The 24,240-nt window shown below is 40.0% G+C and overlaps 1 protein-coding gene across 3 annotated transcripts in view; it reads left to right on the top strand.

Moving 5' to 3' along the window:
• Positions 1-24,240, top strand: part of CD58 (CD58 molecule) — a 150,916-nt gene that overhangs the window by 40,757 nt on the left and 85,919 nt on the right. For all 3 annotated transcript variants that reach the window (XM_056819253.1, XM_007485256.3, XM_007485254.3), the window contains exon 4: positions 16,674-16,922. In XM_056819253.1, the coding sequence (XP_056675231.1) occupies positions 16,674-16,922 (249 nt within the window). The remainder of the gene's footprint in view (positions 1-16,673; positions 16,923-24,240) is intronic.

The following is a 24,240-nucleotide window of genomic DNA, read 5'->3' as shown; positions in this document are numbered from 1 at the left end:
TGCAGTGCTTTAATCCACCTCCTTCCCAGTACAAAAGTTTTGCCTCTCTGACAGAATCATCCACCTTCTCCTTGAATACATCCAGGACTGGGAAAGCTCACTGCTTCTCCAAATTGCCCACTCCATATTTTTTCTACATTTCTAAATGTTTCTTTCACAGAACCAAAATCTTCCCATGGCTATGTATGTTACTATTCTTTAGAGACATGCCAGTAATTCCTGTGAGGCTCTTAGCATCAAAGGGTCCAACCCCTCTCATTCAAAACTATTTTTATTCCCCTATTAAAGTTGGCAAACTTTCCCCCCCCCCTTTTTTTCCTTGCCTTCAACTGACTAGTAGGCTGGAGAAAGTAGAGCTTATCTCAGAAATAGCCTGGGCTCAGCTGCCGTGTTCTGGTGAGTCACTTCCTGTGATATCTTGGCTTCTTTCTGGAGATGGTCATAGTAACAACAGGAGGAAGGGCCCCAAAAGCAAGATGTACAACTCACTCCCCATCACTCACACTCACTTCCTGTTCTGCATTCAGTGGTCTTTCTGGTGAGCCAGGCGATGGGCAGGAGGATGGGTATATGGCAAATGGCTCTGGCTGTGGGAGAAGGCATCTTCCTCTGCATCTCTCTCGGCATTTCTACAAGCTCATTGCCGCATAACAGATGTGGTGTTCTTCATCAGGACACAACTGTGGCTACTAAAAATGGACCTGGGGGTTGCTGTCATTTCTTGACTCTGGTTCTTTCTTTTGTCCTTACACCAAGGAATTTCTAAGAAGTGGACACAAGCTTAGCTTTAAACAAATAATCTTCTGTCTTAGAATCAGTGCTGTGTGTTGGTTCCAAGGTAAAAAAGGATTGGTAAAGGCTAGGCAATGGAACCAAATTGTGAAGGGCTAAGGAGCTTAGATTTGTTCCTGGGGACATTGAAAGTTTTAGAATTTGCATTGGGGCAGCTCAAGCATTGCAGATGGAGTGCTGGTCTTGGCCCCAGGAAGATCTGGGTTGGGATTCCACTACTGAAATAGTGTGACTAGGACAGCTGGATGGCTCAGAAGATAGAGATCCCCTGGCCTAGAGATGAGAGGTCCTGGCTTCAAATTTGGCCTCAGCCCCTTCCTAGCCTGTGTGACCCTGGGCAAGTCACTGGCAAGTCACTTAACTCCCATTGATTAGCCCTTTCTGTTCTTCTGCTTTGGAACCAATGTTTGGTAGCCATTCTAAGTCAGAAGGTAAGTCTTTAAAAATAAAATAAAATATAATAAAACATACCAAGTAAATAGGCATATGCATTGACTGGGTCCCGTAATTCTTTTGTAAAGCTCCTTTAAGAGGACAGCTAGGTGGTTCAAGGATTAGAGAGTCAAGCCTGGAGACAGGAGGCCCTGGGTTCAAATCTGGATTCAGCCCCTTCCTAACTGTGTAACCCTGGGCAAGTCACTTAGTCCCCATTGCCTAGTCCTTACCACCCTTCTGCCTTGGAACCCATACTTAATATTGATTCCAAAACAGAAGGTGAGGGTTTAAAAAAAAAAAAGGGAATGAATGTGACTGCAAGTCATTTTACTGTCTCTCAGCCTCCACTTTCTTATCTGTAAAATGGAAATGGTTATACCTGTAATTCCTCCTTCACAAAGTTGTGAAAATGAAACGAGAACGTGTATGTTAATATTAAAGTGCTATGTCAATGTGAGTTATTCTTAAAACAATATTTTAGTGACACATGTAAAACCCAATGGAATTGCTCGTTGGCTACGGGAGGGAGGTGGGAGGAGGGGAGGGAAAGAACATGAATCATGTAACCATAAAAAATATTCTAAATTAATTAAATAAATAAACTTTAAAAAACCCCAATATTTTAGGAAAGCAGTTGAAGCTAGGTCATACCAGCTCATGAGAGCTGATTGTTAAAATTTTAGTCTGAGCATTTACACTTTAGAAATCAGCAAATTTGATAAATTATGGATCAATTTGTTGTTTTGTTCATTATCTAAACTTAAGAAAGTGATGGAAAAAATGTCAGTAATGCAACTTAAACTGAAAAATGCATATTGTGCACATTTTCTTTCTCAATAGGAGAGAATTATTTACATTTTCTAGTTCTCTGGTTACAGTATTCACTGGTATAAACTTGTTAGGAATAGGTGGCAGTTAGGTGGCTCAGTGGGTAGAGAGCCACTCCCAGAAATGGAAGATCCAGGGTTCAAATCTGGCCTCAGGTACTTCTTTGCTCTGTTACCTTGGACAAGTCATTTAATTTTAATCTCCATTGCTAGTCCTTCCCGCTATTCTGTCTTAGGACAAACACACAGTATTGTTTCCAAATGGAAGGTAGGAGTTTAAAAACAAAACAAAACTGGAAAGATAAAGTTAGAGATTGTAGAGGGCCTTGAATGTTAATTAACATAAGGATTTTCTATTTTGTTCCAAAGGTGCTGGGGAACCAGTGGATATTTTTTTAATACAGTAGCACCAGTGTTAGCCCTGTACATTAGGAAAATCATTTTGGAAGCTGTGATGGTTACAGAGGGGAGAGATTAGAGACATAGAGTACATTTACATGGCACCTGAGGGTGAGAAACTGAGCTAGGGTGAGGGCAATGTGAATTTAAGGAAAAGAGTGATTTGATAAGCATGTTAGAGGTAGATTCTGCTATATTTGGCAGATTAGGGCAAAGGAAGTTTTCAGAAGATGGCTCTGGATAACTGGGAAGATGGCGTTTGCTTTATCAGAGAGACAGGAAAGCTGGGAGTGGGAAGAGATTTTGAGAAGATGATGAGGCCAGTTTTGGCCAGTCTGCATTAGAGATGTTCACAGGACATATTTTTGGAGAGAAGGGAAAGACTATGTTTAGATACCTAGTGCTATGAGTCAAGGCAGCGATGGTTATTGAAGCCATGAACATGAATATCCGATCATGAAGAAAGACAAAATTAAGGCAAAGAGAAAAGGCCCGAGGACCAATTTTTATTTGCATGTTCTTTCCCTCTTTAGACTGGGAGTTCCTCTACATCAGGGACTGTCTTACTTTCCTTTGTATGACTAATATTTAGCACAGGACCTCGTGTATGGTAGGTGCTTTATAAATATTGACTGACTGATATACTCTTTGAGAGCAGGAAGAGGAAGATGAATCAATGAGGAACCAATCTTGGTTCTGTTAGGATCAAGGGATTCAATGTGGTGCAATGAAAAGAGTCAGAGGAGCTGGGTTCAGATCCCACCTCTGACCCTTTGTACCTCTGGGTTACATTTTTTTTAAACCCTTACCTTCTGTCTTAGTATCGGTGCCAAGACAGAAAAGTGGTAAGGGATAAACAATGGAGGTGAAGTGAGTTACTCAGGATCACATAGCTAGGAAGTGTCTGAGGACAGATTTGAACCCTCCTGACTCATTGGATAGAGCTTTGGTGCTCCAATGAGTCACCTCGCTGTGGGCAAGCTACTTTGGCTCTCTCAGCATTGGTTTCCTCATCTATAAAATGAAAGAGCTCAAATTCCCTGCCGTTGTCCTTTCCCACAGGCTGGCTGGTACATACTCCAAAGACTAAGGAGATAGGATTACCCTTTCCAAAATTGCTGGCTGGCACAGTGGCCAGTGATTCTGTACTACCCCACTTAGTCATAGCTACTCCTCATGTCTCACTTGTCCTCAGGAGTTTGCCAGCTTCTGGTGATGCAATGACAAGTACTGGAAATTTACTTTTCACATGCCTGAGTGTATGTTAGAGCTAAGGAGCACACTCCTTGAACTTGGGCAATGTTTGTGCCTAAATAGGGAACTTAGACCAAGGGCTGGGTGGGAAGGAGCTGGCATGAGCTCATCTGGGTCCAAGAAGTGTGTACTTTTTCCCTGGTAGGATCCCCCTATAGCAAATGCTACTTCAGTGGTAGGAGCAAGCTATCCAATATTAGGAGAAAGGAAAGGAACAGTTATCAGGGAATTAGGAGGAATCATAGAACCTGAAAACTTGAAGGGAACATGGAAGCCTACTTCACAATGACTTCACTGTCATCACCAAAGATCATCCAGAACAGACTTTATTTCAGATCCTTTAAAGAGGAAGGAACCTATGACTTAATTCCTGAGACAAGACATTCTCTTCTAATTCACATTATGTTAGAGTGCACAGGCAGCTCTCATTTCTTAAACAATGGGAAAACCAAGTGAGAGTATTGTCAGAGAGAAAGAGAAGAGAGTGTTAAGAAAGAAGGAGAAAACACACATTTACTAATGTGCCTACTATGTGCCAGGCTCTGTGCTAAACCCTTGAAAAATATTATCTCATTTGATCCTCACAACAATCCTGGGAGATATGTGCTATTATTACCCACATTTTCAAGTTGAGCAAACTGAGGCAGAAGTGACTTGTCCAGGATCACACAACTAGCATCTGTGGCTAGATTTACACTTATTTCTTCCTGACTTCAAGCCCCAAATGCCATCCAAACTACCACCTATCTGCTAGGAACTTGAAGAAAGAAATAGTGGAGGGTGGGCAGAGGGTATCAGAGGAAAGATGAAGAATGACAATGAGCCATTAATCTTGGTAATTATATTTATAGTAACTTTAGTGAGGACATAGTTGGACAAGACTATGATAAGTAGAAGTCAAATTACAGAGTGTATGATTAGAAGAAAATGGAGACACTAGCCATAGAAATTGGAGACATTGTAAATTTCCAGGAAGTTAAAAGGGAAAGATTGTTTGTTTGTTTTAGCAAGAAGGAAAGTGAGTATTTTGGTAAGCAGGAGGGAGGTAGTCATTAGAGGATAAATAAAGATTGCTTCCGAAGAGTGAGAGCCCAATTAAATCAGACAAACAAATTTGTAGTGAATTCAGCCAGCACGTTTTCTGGACTTGTTCCAGCCCTTCAAAGTGATTTAGGAGCTAGGGCAGGGAAGGTAACAATCCACGGGAGTGGCCCATAGCCTTGCTAAGAAGTGTTTAATAACTAGTTCCTCAATGAACAAACAACAAACCACCTGTATTGGGGATGAACTTTGAAGTTTAGTCTGTAACAGTAACATTTTCTCCATCACTTTTCTAAAGTCATCAAAAGAACAAATCAAGCTCTCATCTATAGCATTTGCTGAATCCTAAAGTGTAAATGTACTCACATGAGAAGTTCACTATCAGCTCTGGCTCCAGTCCACCACTTGGCAGTGACTCACAGGTTGGGAATCATGCAAATGGAAAGAAGAGGAGTATTAGACAAGAGATTCCAGGGTGGACGACAGATCACTGCTGAAGTGCTTAAATACAGAGCCAAAACTGTGAAAAGAAGAAAATCATTAGAACAACTACTCTGGCTGCGAGGCCTTGGAAATCATGGCATTTATTTCTCAGAAGTTTTTCATTGCTTAAACAATAGGAAAACCCAGAAAGAATGATGTCAGGGGATCTGAAAGAGGAGAGACTATTAAGAAAGAAGGAAGGAAATTTATTAAGTCTACTATTTGCCAGACACTGTGCTAAGTGCTTTATAAATATTATTTCATTTGATTCTCACAACAACCCTGGGAGGTAGAAGCCATTATTACTCTATTTTACAGATGAGAAAACTGAGGCAGATAGAGGCTAAGTGACTCAACCAAAATGTCTGAGGCTACATTCACATATCATGTGTTGGACTAGATGCTTTCTAATCCCCCTTCTGGTTCTAACCATCTATTAAGTTAGAGAGATATTTGAAGTGCCAATGATTATAATAAAGGTACAGAACAGGTTTAGCAAAATCTAAAAGCAGGAAAGGTATAAAGATAAGAGATCAACGGATTGTATCTGGGAAATAAGGGAGGAGTCAAGATGGATCTTGGGGTTGCAAACCTGAGTAACTAAAAGAATTAGCAGAGAAGGAGAATTAATCCTCCAAGGACTGTGTGTTTATTTTATTTTATATTTTTAAACCTTACCTTCTGTCTTAGAATCTGTACTAAGTATTGGTTCCAGGGCAGAAGATCAGTACGGGCTAGACAAATGGGATTGAGTGACTTGTCCAAAGTCATACAACTAGGAACAACTAGTGTCTGAAACTAGATTTAAACCTAGGATCTCCTGTCTCTAAGCCTGGTGTTCTATTCATTGAGCTGCCTAGCTGCCTCCTGTGTTTATTTATTGTTTTAATAAAATGGTTATTCAAAGGAATGACTCTCCTATAGTAGAATTTTAGCAAAGAGTTTGATATTTTCTGTGAGGGCATGTTGGACCCCTTCAGATTATACCATGTAAGCAAGCTCCCAATTCACTTAAAACAATGATTTGCTTTCATTGTCATAATTCCATTCTCTTCCTTCTCAGGGTTTCTTTAATCTCTTCCTGGGAAAATCCTACAGAGGGGTATGAGAACCAGCTCATACTTAGGTAGAGCTGATTGTTAAATTTTCCATGTGAGCAAGTACATCTGGGAAATTGGCAAAGTCATAAATCAGGATTTGATTTCTTATTTATTTTTTGCCTAGACCAGAGGTGCCACACTTCCTAGCAGACGAGTGCTGCCTGACCCAGACTAAGATGTAATTGAATAGTATTGAATAAATAAACAAATTTTGAATGAATGAAAATAAATATAAGTGCAATATATCACAATAATATTAATTTCTGGCTTTCTAAGTCAATATGTGACCTACTGGGATCCATTTGTTTTTTAGTTTGACACCATTGGTCTAGATTTCAGAAAGTGATGGAGAAAATGCATTTATTAAGTGCCTACTAAGTTCTAGGCACTCTACTAAGCACTGGGCATGCAGAAAGAGGCAAAAGATAGTCCCTGCCCTCAAGGGAATGGCATTCTAATAGAAGAGACAACATGCAAACAAATACATACAAAGCAAGCTATACACTGGATAGATAGGAAATAATTAAGAGAGGGAAAGCACTGGAATTAAATAGGGTCATGGAAGACTTCCTGGAGGAGGTGGGATTTTTCTTGGGACTTAAAGGAAACCAGGAAGGTCAGTAGTCAGAGTGGAAAAGGAAAAACATTCCAGACAAGGGAGACAGCCAGAGAAAATGCCAATAGCCAAGAGATGGACTGTCTCATTTGTAGAACAACCAGGAGGCCAGAATCACTATGTGGCAGGGAATATGGTGGAAATAGACTGGAAAGGTAGGAAAGGGCAAGTTATGAAGAATTTTGAATGCAAAACAGAGCCCTGAAAAGTAGAGAGCTGGTAGTCAAATATTTACCAGCATACTCAGAATTTCAGATTTGGGTATGCAAGGGATCTTGGAGATCATTTCATCTAACTCCATATTTTAGATATGAGGAAACCAGAGAAGGTATGTGACTTTTTCAAGGTCACACAGATAATAAGTGGCAGAGATTGGATTTGAAGTTAGGTCCTCTGACTTTGAACTCTCCTACTACCTCAGCATAGTGCTTAAAGGGCTTCCCAGAATGGAGAAATCCTATACTGCAGAGATATGCTAACTCTGGGCTTGGGTTCCCTTTCTCACTGTAGTGAAGGATTATTCATGCAAGTGAGATGAACTACTTTGCCCTCAATCTGAATTGCAGCAATACCTTTAAATAGACCAATTCAGGCATTTCTTTGAGAGTTATGCATGTAACTTTCTTTTCCTAATGAGGAATGAATTGCATTAATTAATTATAAACACTTATGAATAGGTTAATTATTTTATCTTTTAGTCATGAAGCTAGATTTCCTTTCCAGGTAGACTTTGAGCCAGGCAGTGGTTATGTGATTTGAGGTGTGTCTCAGAAAGAAAGAGCATCATATGAGATCTGGAAAAACCGGAAAAGCCAGAATTGGGGGAAATGCGATCTGGAGCTCTGCAAATAAATTTGCATATTTTAATATGAGTTATCTGGCATCAGGAAGCATAATGAGAATCTCAGAAACGATCTTGCCAGTATTTGGAATATCAGTCTTTGTGTTGGCATGTTTAATAATAATAAAAGCAACAATAACAGCTGACATTTATATCATACCCTAAAATTAGCAAAGCTCTTAACATCTATTCTCATTCCATTCTCACAACAATCACTGGCTAGTATTATACCTATTTATGATTTGAGAGACCTGAGGCAGACAGAGGTCAATGATTTGCCCAGTGTTACACAGCTATTGAGTCTCAGAGGTAAGATTTGAACTCAAGACTTACTGACTCCCAACCAAACACCCTATCCCCTAATCTACCCCCTTAAAAATATGAATTATTATATTATTGTAATATAATCTATTATGCTACTGTATTATATAATATGCTGTATATATCATATAGTATGTGTTACATATGATATATAATGGATATAATACATATACTGTATATAATATGCTATATAGTATATTATAATACTGTATTAAATTCTGTAAAATAAGATTTTGAAGGATTTGTGATATTATCAATCTGGGTATTTTCTCTAAATTTTGACATACTCATGTCTATCCTGTGTTACTTTTGTCTATTTTTTCTGACTCTGATTTCACTGTGATATGGAAATATTATTTTTTAAAAACCTCCTATTTTACTTTTGCCCTTTATTCTTCTCAAACTTCTCTTCAACATAAGGTTTTAGAGAGAGGCCACGGGTTCTGAAAGTGGCTTTGTTTCCACCCAGCCAGTCTGTGGCAGAGGCTGGCTGGAGTCCAAATCTCACTAAGTGAGGCTATCTTTTTACCTACCATGTTATGCTGATTTTTCTAATTTTGTCCAAGTCCTCCTAAATATCTTCTCACCCAACATGCTGAAGGGCTTCCTCTAGACAGTGTGACCCTATGAATTGCCAGTGAAACAGAGATGCTTCATGAAATGTTCCTTGCCACATAAGTAGAAAGTGATGTTTGTTTTTAAAAATAAGTTTTTACATGGAAATGGGTTCGAATCAAGAACATATGTGAAACCCAGTGGAATCATGCGTCATCTATTGGGGGGGGGGAAGAAAATGATCTTTGACTCCAATGAATAATGAATAATGACCAAATAAAATATTATTTAAAAAAAAATAAATAAAAATAAGTTTTTAGAGAGCAGCTAGGTTGCTCAGTGGATAGAGCCAGACTTAGAGATGAAGGGTCCTGGGTTCAAATCTAGCCTCAGACACCTTCTAGTTGTGTCACCCTGGGCAAGTCACTTAACCCCCATTGCCTAGCCCTTACCACTCTTCTGCCTTAGAGCCAATACACAGTATTGATTCTAAAATGGAAGGTAAGAGGGGGCATCTGGGTGGCTCAGTGGATTGAGAGCCAGGCCTAGAGACAGGAGGTCATAGGTTCAAATCTGGCAGCAGACACTTCCTAGCTGTGTGACCCTGGGCAAGTCACTTAACCCCCATTGCCTAGCCCTTACCACTCTTCTGCCTTGGAGCCAATACACAGTATTGATTCTAAGACAGGAAGTTAAGTATTGATTCCAAGTTGGAAGGTAAGGGTTTAAATAAATAATAAGAAATAAGTTTTTATTAATTTTTTTATGTTACCATAGTTTTTCCTTGTCACCATGGAATTTAGGAATCCCAAATTTGTGGCCTAGTGGGATCTGATGAACCCCAAGTTTAAGGATTAGTTTATAGGCTGGAGACCCCAAAGTTTGTACTTGTTCCCTGTTTCCATGGGAATCTACCCTGAAGGGAATCCCAGGCTAGCAGTTTCAGACTGAGTGGAGGGCCCTCAAGGGAATGACAATCCACTTCAGGTGGGAGATAAACCCAATCTGAAGTCAGGTGTCTCCAGAAGCCTTTTCACAGTATATCACACCCTCCTTCCAAGGATGGAACTTGGGACTTTCAGCTTGCCTATAGTGCCAAAGAGTCACTGGACTTCGGATTGGGTTTATCTCCCACCTGAAGTGGATTGTCATTCCCTTGAGGGCCCTCCACTCAGTCTGAAACTGCTAGCCTGGGATTCCCTTCAGGGTAGATTCCCATGGAAACAGGGAACAAGTACAAACTTTGGGGTCTCTAATCTATAAGCTAGTCCTGAAACTTGAGGTTCATCAGATCCCAGAAGGCCACACGTTTGGGATTCCTAGATTCCATGTTGACAACCTTGTATTCCTTCTCCCAGAGAATAGTCCTATGTTTAAAAAAATAGCATTTTTCAAAAGACACAAAAATAGAAGGAAAAAGTCAATATAACTAATCAATACATTGAAAGTCTAAAAATATGTGCCATACCAATGGACTTCCTCCCTAAAGGGATGGATTGGGAATAACCTCTCATATAACTATTTTCTTTTATGTTGTATTTGTTTTTTATAATTTTGCAGCATTCATGTATGTGTGGTTATTCTTTTTGTTTACATTGCTGTTATCATGGTATATGTCATTTTATTAAATAATTAACATATGAAATTAAGTAATTATTAATTAAATATTAACAACAAATTATTACTCAAGGACATTCATTGAATATTTATTAGATGTTCTTCTTAATTCATCCTGTATCAGTTCATGTATATCTTTCTGTGCTTTTCTGTATTCATCGTTTCTTAGAGCAACATAATAATCCATTGTATTCATATATCACAGTTTGTTTAGCCTTTCCTCAGTTGACAGTCATCTACTTTGTTTCCAAGTCTTAACTGTCAACAAAAAGTGTTACTATAACTACTTTGGTGTGCATGAGACTTTCTTCCTGGGGATATAAGCCCAGTAATGGAATCTCTGGGTTAAAGGACATTTCAGCCATTTTATTTGCATAATTCCAAATTGGAAAGTTCTGCGGAGCAATCATTCTAAGTGATTAAAAGCTACTTAATTAAATTTCTTCCTCCGTGTTCCTAAGCTGTTTTTGTGTCAGGGACTGCTTTGGCATGCTAATGACTCTTCCCCAGAATTTCACATGAATAAAATAAATAGAATCACAAAGGAAAGAATCATATAGTTGAAATGTGTATAAAACCCTTTAAAACCAAGCTCAAGCAGCCCAGTTTAAGAATTCGTTCTCTTTACATGTATTCCCCTCTCCTTATGACTCCAAGTAGAATACAAGGCAAGGATGGATTGTTGTTTCCTAACACCATGCCTTGCCCTTAGGATCACAGCAGGGAATCACATCAGGGTCATCCAGTCCAATCCCTTCATTTCATAGGTTGGTTTGGAATTTAAGTGGGAATGATAGAAGGAAGACCAGAACTTTTAAGGCAGAGAGAGATAGCATTAGCAGAGACTATCTGTGGAAGTGGTTAGAAAACTGATCTGTCTTGGACTAATGGAAATATATTGGTGAATTATAAATTTCTATAGGGGCAGCTAGATGGCTTAGTGGACAGAGTACCAGACCTGGAGACCAGAGGTCCTGAGTTTAGATCTGACCTCAGATAATCCCCATTGTGTGACCCTGGGCAAGTCACTTACCCTTTTTACTCTTTAGTTCAGTAGACAGCCCATCAGTCCTGAAAGCTGAAGGTCCAGAGTTTAATCCTTGGAAGGAGGGTGTGATATACTGGGAGAGACCTCTGGAGACAAGAAGAGTCACTTGTCTTGGGTTTAGCCTCCACTTTAAGTGGATTGTCTTTACCTTGGGGTCCATTATTAAGTCGCAAACTACTAGCCTGAGATTCCCTTCTGGGTGGGTTCTCACAGGAACAGGGAACATGAACAACTTTTGGTATCTCCAACTTGTAAGCTAGTCCTAAAACTTGGGGTTCATCAGATCTTACTAGGCTACAAGTTTGTGGTTTCTAGATTCCATGTTGACCCTATCTATATAATTTTGGGCAAGTCATGGTATTTCTTTAGGCTTTGGTCTCCTATATAAAAGTAAAAAAAAAAATGAAGGGATTGCAGTAGAATACCAGATAGTCAAAAACATTTATTAATTACTTACTATATGCCAGGCATTGTACTAAGGGCAGGGGCTACAAAGAAAGGTAGAAACCCGGTTCTGGTCCCTGTCCTCAAGAGGCTTACAACCTAGTGAGATCTTTGAGGTTTCTCCCACTCGAAGGCCTATGAAATTGATCCTTAGCATTTCTTGTTTTCCTTTGGATTCTTTTCCTGCACACCTTGCTGCCATCTTGGCTGTTTTGGAATCTCCAATAGACATTGATCAACTTAGTAATGTTTGGGGCAAACAGTAGGAAAGGAGTTTTCAATCAATCTTTTAAGACAAATTCATTTGTGAGCAGGAGAACAGACCTACAAGAACTTAGGCATGCAAGGCCCAGTGGGGGAAGAAACCTGGAACATCATTCCCCTGGTATGTATAGAGGTTGCCCTTTATAATAGGAAACACTAGGAGACCAACTGTTGCCACTGTGGGAAGAAACTGCTTCTTGAGGAGGGAGCAGAGAATAACCCAGTCAGGGAGGAGCTCACCTGGACCATGGAAGCATGGGGAGAGGAAGCAATTATTGCTGTTCACGACTAAGTTCAGTTATTTATGCTAACAGAGGGAATGCAGAAATTCTCAAGGCCCTCCTTAATTTTGACCTCCTGGGTAAAAGAACCAGTCATTTTGATCTAGTTACAGCCTCAGTACGTCCTGTATTCTAGTCCTTCTCTAGTCTCAGAATCCACCCACTTGACCTTGGCTCCATTCCTTGCTAAGTAATTGGGTAATCCAGCAATTTAATTAATTTAGCAATTATGAATTGTTAACAAGTGACAAGAGTTTTATGGGTAACATTTATCCCAGGTAACTGGTGTTTTGTTTTATTTTATAACTTAAAGCTGTAAGGCTAAACACCCAATGAATGATTGAATGGATGAAAATATGAATGAATGAATGAATGAATGAATAATTATTTGACCCTTGCTAAATGCTGAATACAATGCTAAAGACTAGGGTTGTACCCTGGTAGAATGGTAAAATTGCTGGATTTGCATTCAGGGGATTTGGGTTATATATACATCTAGCCTTGTTAATTGTCACCCAGCAGAAATGTAGGGACTCTTCCCTAGTAGCCAGACACAAGAGCTTTCCACTTTTCTGCTCTGACTCAAGAAGCTTCCAAATCATTCAGAAGAGAGAATTCTTCCCCTTTGGTGCTTAAAGAAGGGACTTCTATGTACTGTGGAACTTATAAGACTAAGATTTAGCATATACAGGTATCCTTTTCACATTCTGAGGGTTAGGGACATGGGGACCCATTAGTTGGAAAATCCAAAAGAAAAAAGATTTTGCCTTTTTCATTCTTTTCAAAACTTTTAATTTTGACATATTTTGACTTTTAAAAAGAGGTTGTATATATTGATGATACTAAAAGATAAAATATGCCGATGATATAAAATATTCTACATTTATTTTGTGCATTTCTGAGATTCTAAGTTTTTCCTATGTCATCAAAACTCTCCTCAAATTCCCATCTAATTTCTTATGCTTCCCTGTGATACAGCAAAACCACAATGGGGAAAGTCCTGAAGTGGAAGGGATACCTGTATTTGTAAATAGGGAATGAAATAGTAGAACCTGTGTGAATTTCAAAACTACTCAACCCTGTTCAAACCATTCTTTAGAGGATGGGATTTGGCTATTTCCTGATCAATAACAATGGAGATACTTGGAATGACAGAATCAGGTCTTGGAAACTACAATCTCTACCCTACTCAGGGTAACAGGATTTAGGAAGGGCTGCAGCAAAGCTCAAGATTTAATTATTTGAGAATATGACCTTCAACAGACATGTGCAAAGGGGACAGACCTCTGGGCAGTCCTGGGTTAAGCTAGAGCCACCATTGGCACAAGTGAGACACAGGAAGTGAGGTAGAGGACAGCTGAGGAGGCTGAGACTTCCTGTGTGGAGGGAGAGTGTGGGGGTTGGAGGCTGGTTGCTTGGAGTGGAGGCCCTAAGACTGTTTCTCCATTTTGGTCACGTGAGTGATAGGGACTGATCTCTTTGCCTCCACTATCCAAGGCCTTGGGCCTTTGGCCCAACCTAAGCAGAGGGGGTATTTAAGCCCTATTCCCTTCTCTTCTCTCTCTCTCTCTCTCTCTCTCTCTCTCTCTCTCTCTCTCTCTCTCTCTCTCTCTCTCTCTCTCTCTCTCTCTCTCTCTCTCTCTCTCTCTCTCTCTCTCTCTCTCTCTCTCTCTCTCTCACCTTTCTTCCTCCTGTTAGTAATTAAAAACTCCATAAAAGGTTGACTGCTGACTTGAGTTTTCATTTAGGAATTACATAGCTGAATTCCTTGGCGACCTTAAATTAATATATATCAGTCTTTTAAAGTGATTTCCATATCACATTGTGGCTGACCACATGGGAGTCTAAAGAATCCTCTCAATAAACTTCTGAATTTTCTTGCCTTTTTACTCTACCTTCTCACCACTTTGTCCCTTTTAACAGCAAACTCATCTTAAAGACACAGCTGCTAGAATAAGTGAGTATAAAAAACTTCTCTCTTCTCTTTTCTCCTTAAGTTAAATTGGAATTAGCAGTTTTTCTTTTTCTTCCCTTTAATCTTAAGGGGCAGCTGGGTGGCTCAGTGGATTGAGAGCCAGGCCTAGAGACAGAAGGTTCTAGGTTCAAATTGGACCTCAGATACTTCCCAGCTGTGTGACTCTGATAGTTAGATAGAAAACAGCTGTTTTAAATCTCAGCAACAGGACCCTAAAGTCCTGGCTGGGAGAGCTGTTTCTAAATATCCTTTCCCTTAAGGAACAACTTCCTAGATTAGGAAAAAAAAAAACCCTGTGGAAAGTTTTTTGCTTTGCCCTGCTTCCCACGTGTTTTGTGAAGACTGTTAGAGAAATAATTACTATATATATATATATATATATATATATATACATATAAATGAGTACTACATTCTTTGACATTTATATGGCAGCTAAAGAATTAGGGGCATTGAGGAATGCAGGATACCTCCAAATTTTTATATTAATATGTACTGTCATTTTTGTACTCCTGTAGTTTCAATGCTTTAGAGAACTCTTGATGAGGACATTTGCTCTGCTAGGATAGGTTGGTACCTTTTATCTGCAATTTATTAAGAATTGAAAGGTTAAATGACTTGTCCAGAATCCATAGACATTCATTTAGTATCTAAGGCAAGATTTGAACTTCTGATCACCCCCTCTTCCTAGCTTCAAGGTCAACTCTTTCTCTACTACTATATGCTGCCTCTCACATTTAAATTTTTAAGTTTTTAATATTTTATCTTTTCCAATTATATGTAAAAACAATTTTAAGCCTTTAAAAAAAAAAACTTTGATATCCAAATTCTCTCCTTCTGTCTCTTTCCTCCCCACTCATTGAGAAGGCAAGCAATTTGATATAGGGCAGTGATGGCAAACCATTTAGAGATCATATGCTGTGCCCCACCCCCCAAGATTACATGCCATGCCCCACCCCCAGACTTTGTACAGTGCCCCCCATGCCCCTTACCCCTGTAACAATTAAATTTCTCTACTGAAATTATTATATTTTATGAGGTTTATTAACAATTATTAGAATTCAAGATTACAAAATAATAAACCATGTGCCATGGCTGATTTAGCCAAATTCACCCCCCCCCCCCCCCCCCGCTCTTAGTTTACTCACTACATCCTTGCAATCTCTGAGTACAGGCAGAGAGCCCTTTAAATAAGAGATTGTGCTCTCACACTCAGGTGAGGACTTAGGTGAGATTATAGGGAATTTGGGGAAGTACCAAGGACTTCTGGGGATTGAAGTCTGGGGTTCAAATCTCCATTTTTATACCCCTCTAACTGTAAAGGAGAAGATTTACAAGACAAGACAAGCATGTAACACAAAGTAATGTTCCCAGGAAAGACAGTTGGAGAGCCAAGCCAGGTTGAACAGGGAAGAAGCTCTGAACAGGACCTCTGTTAGCTTCTGTCCTAGGCTGAGGGACTGGTGTGGCTTTGGAGCTGAGGGAGAAATTTGTGAATTAACTTTTGGCTGATGGTTGACTGTGGTGAAGAAGATATTGGTGTCTCTGAGAAATGAGTTTGAAAGAAGAAGAAAGAAGATTAAACAGTTGTCCTCCCATCTCCCTGACAGACTTTTGTGTCACAGCTATGACAGGACTGACATTTCTCAAAATCCTCTTAACCCTCATTATAGACTAGGAAAAACCCCATCCCTCTTACCCATCTTTTATCCTGTCCTATCTTTCCCAATAAACCTCCTTTCTTGAGAAAGAGAAAAAAATATCTTCTCTAAACCTCATAGTTCACCTTGAGTTACATAGAAAGGTGACTGATTAACAGGGGGGAGGGGAAGGGAGGCAGGAGGGAGGAGGGTAGGCAAAATCTAGATTCAATTAGCCATCTAGTAGTAACCCATAGACACCCTCTAGTAGTATCTCTCTCTCAGAAATATCTCTATCTCCTAGTATATCCTTTATTACTATAGGCAACCCCAGTATCCCCTTTATTACAACTAGAAATATCTCCTAGACTATCCTTTTATTATAACAGAAACTCAGATTATCCATTTATTACATAACCCCACACTCTTACCCCAGACAGGGGAGGGAAAGAGGGAGGGTAGTGGCCTGAGTGCTCTGCTCAGGGGAGGTGATGTGGAGAGGGGGAAGGGAGCAGCTCCACAGGAGTCCCTCTGCCTTTCTAGTAACTAACTCTACCAGGAACAGCTCACATGCCCACATAGAGGTCTCTGCACGCCATCTTTGGCATGCATTCCATAGGTTCACCATCACAAATATAGAGTATACATGTCTTACATTTTAAAATGGCAGTTTTAAATGTACTTGGAGCACAAATCCGTTTCTGTTGTGTTACTTAACTTGCTTGATTTTTCTTTCTCCCTAGACAAACTTCTACAACCTGATCTCACCTGTGCTTCTGATGAAGAAAACATTACAGTTTCATGTAATATGACAGAAGACAGCAATTTTCTAAACTATTCATGGAACATTACTGAACCACATGTACATCTTTCAGAAAAAATGGTGCAGCTGAGTCGTACAGTAAACCTCTATCAAAGTGTCCAGTGCACTGTGTCTAACCCCATGTCCAAAAATGAGTCTTCCCTCATCCTCAGGATCTGTGTCCCAGAGAGTAAGTATTCATATGTGGTGGACTACAGGGAGTCATGTAGTATAGTGGGAAGAGTGCTGGAATTGCTGTTAGAGGATTTGATTCTATGATCCAGTATCAATTCCTGATTCAGTGATATCCTGACCATGTGACCTTGGACAAGTGAATTAAACTCTGAGCTTCTCATTTGCAAAAGGAATGGATTGGAGTAGACTAGATTCTAGAGTTCCCTCCTAGCTCTGAATCCATGAGCCTTAAACTTATGTGGGTTATATGCAGAGACTTGTCCAGTTGCACACTTTGATGAATGAGTTGCACTTGCTCAAGAATCATTTGAATAATGGGGCAGCTGGGTGGCTTAGTGGATAGAGAACCAGGCATGGAAATGGGAGTTCCTGGGTTCAAATCTGACCTCAGACACTTCCTATCTGTGTGACTCTGGGCAAGTGACAACCCCAATTGTCTTTCCTTTACTGCTCTTCTGCCTTAGAATCATATTGATTCTAAGACAGAAGGCAAGAGTTTAAGAAAAGACTCATTTGAGCAAACTGATTACAGAGGTAGCTTTGGATCCAATATAAGGAAAAACTTTCTTATAATTAAAGAAGTCGAATACCGAATAGGCTACTTCAGAAAGAAGTGAAGTCCGTACTCTGGGGAAACCAAGAACACCAACAAGACACATTTTTTTCATTTATTTATTCTTTCTAAATTTCATGTCAACAAACATTTGCAACATTTGTTTTTTTTTAAATTCTGAGTTCCTCATTCTCTGCCTCCCTTTCTACTCTCCCCACTTCTTGAGAAGGCAAGCAATATGTGGTAGATCATGCATCATAGTCATATAAAACATTTCCCTATTAGCCACAATACACTTTTTAAAAACCCTCACCTTCTGCCTGAATCCATACTAAGTATCAATACTTAGTATTCCTTTGATTGAGTCCTTAGATAAGGAAATACAATTTCAGAAGCCCTTTATTCAGCCCTCTCCTAGACATACCAAGACATCTCTAATTGGTGAAGAGCCAATGAGGAGGTGGTCCATCAACCTCCCAGAATCCTTGACTGATGAGGGACAATCACATGCCTGCAGTCTATGATATCGGGTCCCATCTGGTTTTGCTTGTCATTCTCCATTTGCCCCAAGGGAAATTCAAAGACTCTGTTCTGCTGCTAGCAGACACACCTGACCTAGGCTAGTTTCCAACAATACAGGTTTTTAACTCTTATCTTTTGTCTTAGAATCAATACTTTGTATTAGTTCCAAGGCAGAAGAAAGGTAAGGTCTAGGCAATGGGCATTAAGTGGCTTGTTCAGAATCACACAGTCTGAGGCTACATTTGAACCCAGGACCTCCCTTCTCCAGGCCTGGCTTTTTATCCACTGAACTACCTAGTTAGTTGCCCCTGAAAACTAGATCTGGTGGTTTGTTTTTTTTTTTAAGTTATTATCTTCTGTCTTATAATCCTTACTCTCATTTCCAAGGCAGAAGAGAGGTAAGAACTAGGCAACCGGGGCTTTGACCTGCCCAGGGTCATACAGCTAGGAAGTGTCGGAGGTCAGATCTGAACCCAGAACCTCCTGTATCCAGGTCTGGCTTTCTTTCCACTGAGCCACCCAGATGCCTTAAATAATATACTTTTTTTTTTAAAACCCTTACCTTCTGTCTTGGAATCACTACTGTGGATTGGTTCCAAGGCAGAAGAGTGGTAAGGGCTAGGCAATGGGGGTCAAGTGACTTGCCCAGGGTCACACAGCTGGGAAGTGTCTGAGGCCAGATTTGAACCTAGGACCTCCCATCTCTAGGCCTGGCTCTCAATCCACTGAGTCACCCAGCTGCCCCCCAAAAATATACTTTTAAATGTGAGTTTTGTCAGCAGAACCAGATAAGTAATACAGTGACTCCAAAAATATACACAAAAATGAAATTGCCCAAAGAAACACAGACTATGAGTAATCAGAGAGCTAATAATGGTCCTAGAGGACCAATAATGAAACATAGCTTCTTCCCCTTAAAAGCATGGAGGTGAGGGAACTACCAGGACAGAATGATGTACAAATTGTCAGACTTGGTCACTGTGTGGTTTGCTTTTACTTAGAATAACTTTAATTTGCTACAAGAGAGGATTCACTTTTCGAGTTTGGGGGTGAGTAGATCTAGAACTGCCCAGGATTTAAAAGCAGAAGTTATCATTAAAACTTTACATGAATAAAGAAAGCTTTTGTCAAATTTAAAGACAGAAAATACCAAGTTCTGTTTTAAGTTAAGCACAATAGAGAAAGAAACGACTTCCCAAAAGTAACTATTTGTGAGAGAAATAGATTTGCAACCTTTCTGATAGGGCCATGTTTTATAAAAAACAATTACAAAACCAGGAAACCAAGGCATTGTATGTTTATTCTCAAACTTTCTTTTTTCTTTTCTTTTTTCAAAACCTTTGCCTTCTGTTTTAGAATTAATACTAGAGGGTAGCTGGGTGGTTCATTGAATTGAGAGTCAGACCCAGAGATGGGAGGTCCTGGGTTCAAGTCTGGCCTCAGACACTTCCTAGCTGTCTGGCCCTGGGCAAGTCACTTAACCCCCACTGACTAGCCCTCACCACTCTTCTGCCTTGGAACCAATACACAGTGTTAATTCTTTTTTTTTTTTTAACCCTTACCTTCCATCTTAGAATTAATACTAGGCATTGGTTCTAAGGCAGAAGAGTGGTGAGGGCTAGTCAGTGGGGGTTAAGTGACTTGTCCAGGCCCACACAGCTAGCAGACTTCTTATTTTAGTCACTCAGTGATTTGTCAAGAAAGAGACCAAATAAAAACTTGTATGTTTGATGGGTATGGGATGAAACAAGTGAATTTTGCATTCTGGGTATAATAGATGAACAAGAAGTTCTAAAGGCAGCAACAATGATATTGTTTGTGGGAGATGGGATAAGGAAGAGGGGTTGGAAGGACATCAGTATTTCAAGAGGTCCAGAAATCCTTCAAGGGACAGCCTACACTATAATCCTATTCACAGAAACTCAAAATTGGATGGGATTTCCAAAGTCAAATACACATGCCTGAATAGAACAAGGGGTCATGTACATCAACTTAAAGTTTCCCATGATTTGAAGTAGCTAGGTGGCTCAGTGAATTGGAGAATCAAGCTAATGGATGGGAGGCCGTGGGTTCCAATCTGAGCTTAGCCCCTTCCTAGCTGTGTGACCTTGGACAAGTCCTTAATTCCCATCATCTAGCCCTTTGTGCTCTTCTGCCTTGGAACAAATACACAGTATTGATTCCATGATGGAAGGTAAGGGTTATAAAAAAAGTTTCCCAGGATTAAATGGGCTTCATTACCTTCTAAGGTAGTCCATTCCACTGTTGGACTACTCCAAATTATCAAATTATCCAAATTATCAAACTATCTTTAATTTAATTTAATTATAGTCCAATGACTATAGTTGCCTCTCTTGAATTTCTCCTCATGGTTCCTAGAAAGAGCAGAATGTTTGAACCCTTTTCCATGGGACAGTCTTTCACACTCTTGAAGACAATTACCATTTCTTCTCTAAAGCATTATCTTCTCTACCTTGAACATTCACCACTCCTTCAACTCAGCCTTGAATGGCACAGGCTCCAATCTCCTCGGTAGAGTTGTAGTCCTTCTCTCTTTGTATCTATAAGAGTTTTTCAATACCCTTCCTCAAATGTGGTGCCCAGAACTGAACACAGTAAGTGCCTCGCATAATCTGATGTAGAAAGAGTACAAGAGCACTGAAACCCAAGAGGCCTTCCTCACATCACCTCCTCTTCATCCATGTCTCCCTCATCTTGTTCCTGATTTTATTTTTTAAACTCAAGTGGTTGACTTTACATTTGTCATTGTTCAGTTGTTTTTTTTTAATCCTGTCTGACTCTTTGTGGCCCCATTTGGGGTTGACTTGGCAAAGATGCTGGAGTGGTTTGCCATTTCCTGCTCCAGCTCATTTGACAGATGAGGAAACTGAGGCCAACAGGGTTAAATTACTTGCTCAGGGTCACACAGCTAGTGTCTGAGGCTGGATTTAAACTCATTAAGATGAGTCTTCCTGACTCCAAGCCCACTGCTCTATCCATTAGTCCCTATTCAATATTACCTTATTAGACTGCTAGATTTTTGAGGTCCTTTGGGATCTTGATTCTGTGGTCCATTGAGTTAGCTATCCTTTCCAATTCCTTATAATCTGAAAATATGTTAAAATTCCATCTGTCTATGGTAAGCCAAACCAAAAAAAAGTGGTGCCTGGACTAGTCAATCAATTAGCATTTATTAAACCCCTACTGTGGATCTGTGGATCATTCTACTAGAGATCTATCCCAGGTCACTATTGCCCTAAGTGGGTGCAGTAGAAAGAACATAGGATAGGAAATCCAAAGTCCTAGGATCAAATCCCAGCTTTGGAATTTGTTCCCTGAGTAATCATAGGAACGGTCTAAACTCTTTTGACCTCAAGGTCCTCATCTATAAAATGTGAGGGACTGCCCTGGTCGCCCCCACCACTGTGAATGAAACAGGTAGTCTGAGTGTAGGAGGAAAAGCTGGGGACCTGAAGTCAGGACATCAAGGTCTGAACTTGGCACTCACCAGCTCTGTGACCAGAGTTAACCAATTTTTTAAAATGGAATTTTTGCCTTCTGTCTTAGAATCAATACTAAATACTAAGGCAGAAAAGTAGTAAGGACTAGGCAATTGAAGTTAAATGACTTGTCCAGGGTCACATAAGAAAGATCTGAGGGCAGATCTGAACCCAGGACCACCCATCTCCAGGTCTGGCTCTCTGACCACTGAGCCACCTAGATGCCCCCATAGCTAACTCTTCAAAAAACAAACAAATATTTTTTTAAAAAACCACCCTCACCCACTGTCTTAGAATCAATATGAAGTACTGGTTCCAAGGCGAAAGAATGGTAATGGCTAGGCAATGAGGGTTAAGTGACTTGTCCAGGATCACACAGCTAGGAAGTATCCGAGGCCAGATTTGAAACCAATACTTCCTATCTCTAGACCTGGCTCTCAATCCAGCTCACCTAGCTGCCTTAATAATTAACGCTTGACTTAATTACTCTCAAGTTTCTGCTTCTCCATCTTTGAATAATAATAATAATAATAATAATAATAATAATTGGATGCTTCTTCCCTCTAATCTCTAATTACCTTAGATTTCTTTGCTGCTCTGTCCCACTGTTCACTGTTATTCATGTTGAGCTCATGGTCCACTAAAATCTAGATCTTTTTCAGATAAGGTACTGGTAAGCCAAGCCCAACCTGTCCTGTGCTGTAAAGGTGATTTTTTGAAAACCCAATAGAAGTCATTATCTTTATCCTAGTCAGTATTATTTTATTTTGAGCTCCATTTTAGACAGGGAATACATTTGGGATTTCCCCCCTCCAGGGATTGTGCTAGGCATTGGGTAATGAAACAAGTCTTGTCCTCAAGGAATTTAAGCTATACTGGGGGGGGGGGGGAGTCTAAGGTGTGTGCCATCTGATGTCCAGAATTACTCTCTTCTGCTATAAATTCTAAGTTGGAATTGTCATTCATTCCCCAGGCTTCACGTTTAGTGGCACAAGGTAGGATAGAAGTGTGCTAATCTATAAACGGGATAAAAGAAGCAAGGCAAAGAAGGCTTGTTTAAGGATAAGGAACCCTTTTAAGGCTGTCTCTTTTTCATTTCCTCAGTGGGAAATGAGTTTGGCTAAAACTACCATTTTTGTTATATTTTAACATTCCCTAGGGCAGCTAGTTGGCATAGTGGATAGACCACTGGTCTTGGAGTCAGGAAGACATGAGTTCAAACCCAAGTTCAAGCCTCAGACATTTACTAGCTGTGTGACTGTGGTCAAGTCATTTCATCCCTTTTGCCTCAGTTTCCTTATCTGTAAAAGAAGCTGGAGAAGGAAGTATATTGAGAGCCAGGCCTAGAGATGGGAGGTTCTAGGTTCAAATCTGGCCTCAGACACTTCCCAGCTGTGTGACCCTGGGCAAGTCACTTCACCCCCATTGCCTAGCCCTTACCACTCTTCTGCCTTGGAACCAATCCACAGTAGTGATTCCAAGACAGAAGGTAAGGGTTTAAATAAATAAAAATAAATAAATAATCAGCATGCTCAAGAATTTGCCAGGAATCAAATCCAAGTTTACTGGCCTCCAAGCTTAGTGTGACTACAAGTGTAGAGTCAGGAGACATGTACTCGGGTCCTATTTCTGAGGATAATCATGTAGTACTGGTCACTTACCTAATGATTAGTAAAAATGATTACAAATAGTCTTCAAATCTGTACAGCTTCTTATGATTTGAAAAACATTTCTCTCCTAAGAGCAGAACAAGGTAGATAGTATCTAGTGTTTATTAAGTACCTACTATGTGCAAGGCACAATGCCAGCCTCTGAAGATATAAAGAAAAGGAAAAAAAAACAAAAAGAAACACAAAAACCAGTCCCTGCTCTCAAGGAGCAACAATTGTTACCCCCATTTTAAAGACGAGAGAATTGAGACATAGAAGTAAAAAAAAACTTGCCTGGGGTCACATGGCTAATAAAAGGGAGTCATACAACTAGGAAGTATCTGAGGCCAGATGCTCCCAACTCCAAGCCTGGTGCTCTATCGACTGAGGCACCTTGCAGCTCCAGTAATAGTATTTTTAAATGGTGGTCCTTTGGACTTCCTAATGAAGATGGCGTCTAAATGTTGAATGAGCCTCCTTAGCCTTCAAGACATTGGGTTCCCCTTCCATGGAGGTATTGAGGAGAAAGCTAGGTGACTAATTGTCAGGAATTTTGCAAAGGGAATTTCCATTCTGGCGTGGATATTAGATGGCCTTTGAGATCTTTTCAAACTCAACACGGATAGTCTGTAATTCTTTGCTGATAGAATTTTTCTTAACCTTTACTTTCTGTCTTAGTAATAAATCTAAGGCAGAAAGGCAAAGTAAACAAGGTTAAGTGACTTGCCCAAGATCACACAACTAAGAAGTATCTGAGGCCAGGTTTAAACCCAGATCCTCCCAACTCTGGATATGATGCTCTATCCACTGGGCCACCTAGCTGCCTTTTGCAAATAGAATTATAAGCTCAGGAGAACTCTTGGGATCAAAGTAAACTAATATCATCAGGGGGCAGCTGGATGACTCAGTAGATAAAGAACCAGGTCTAGAGACAGAAGGTCCTAGATTCAAATCTGGCCTCAGTCACTTCTTACCTGTTGTTATGATATAATTCTCTGGAGATTGTATATTTATTAGAGAGGGAGAGAGAGAGAGAGAGAGAGAGAGAGAGAGAGAGAGAGAGAGAGAGAGAGAGAGAGAGAGAGAGAG

The sequence above is a fragment of the Monodelphis domestica genome, chromosome 2 (assembly GCF_027887165.1).
Source record: "Monodelphis domestica isolate mMonDom1 chromosome 2, mMonDom1.pri, whole genome shotgun sequence".
NCBI classification, from domain to species: Eukaryota; Metazoa; Chordata; class Mammalia; order Didelphimorphia; family Didelphidae; genus Monodelphis; species Monodelphis domestica.
Note: the sequence above shows the minus strand (reverse complement) of the source record. Positions and strands in the feature narration are given on the sequence as shown.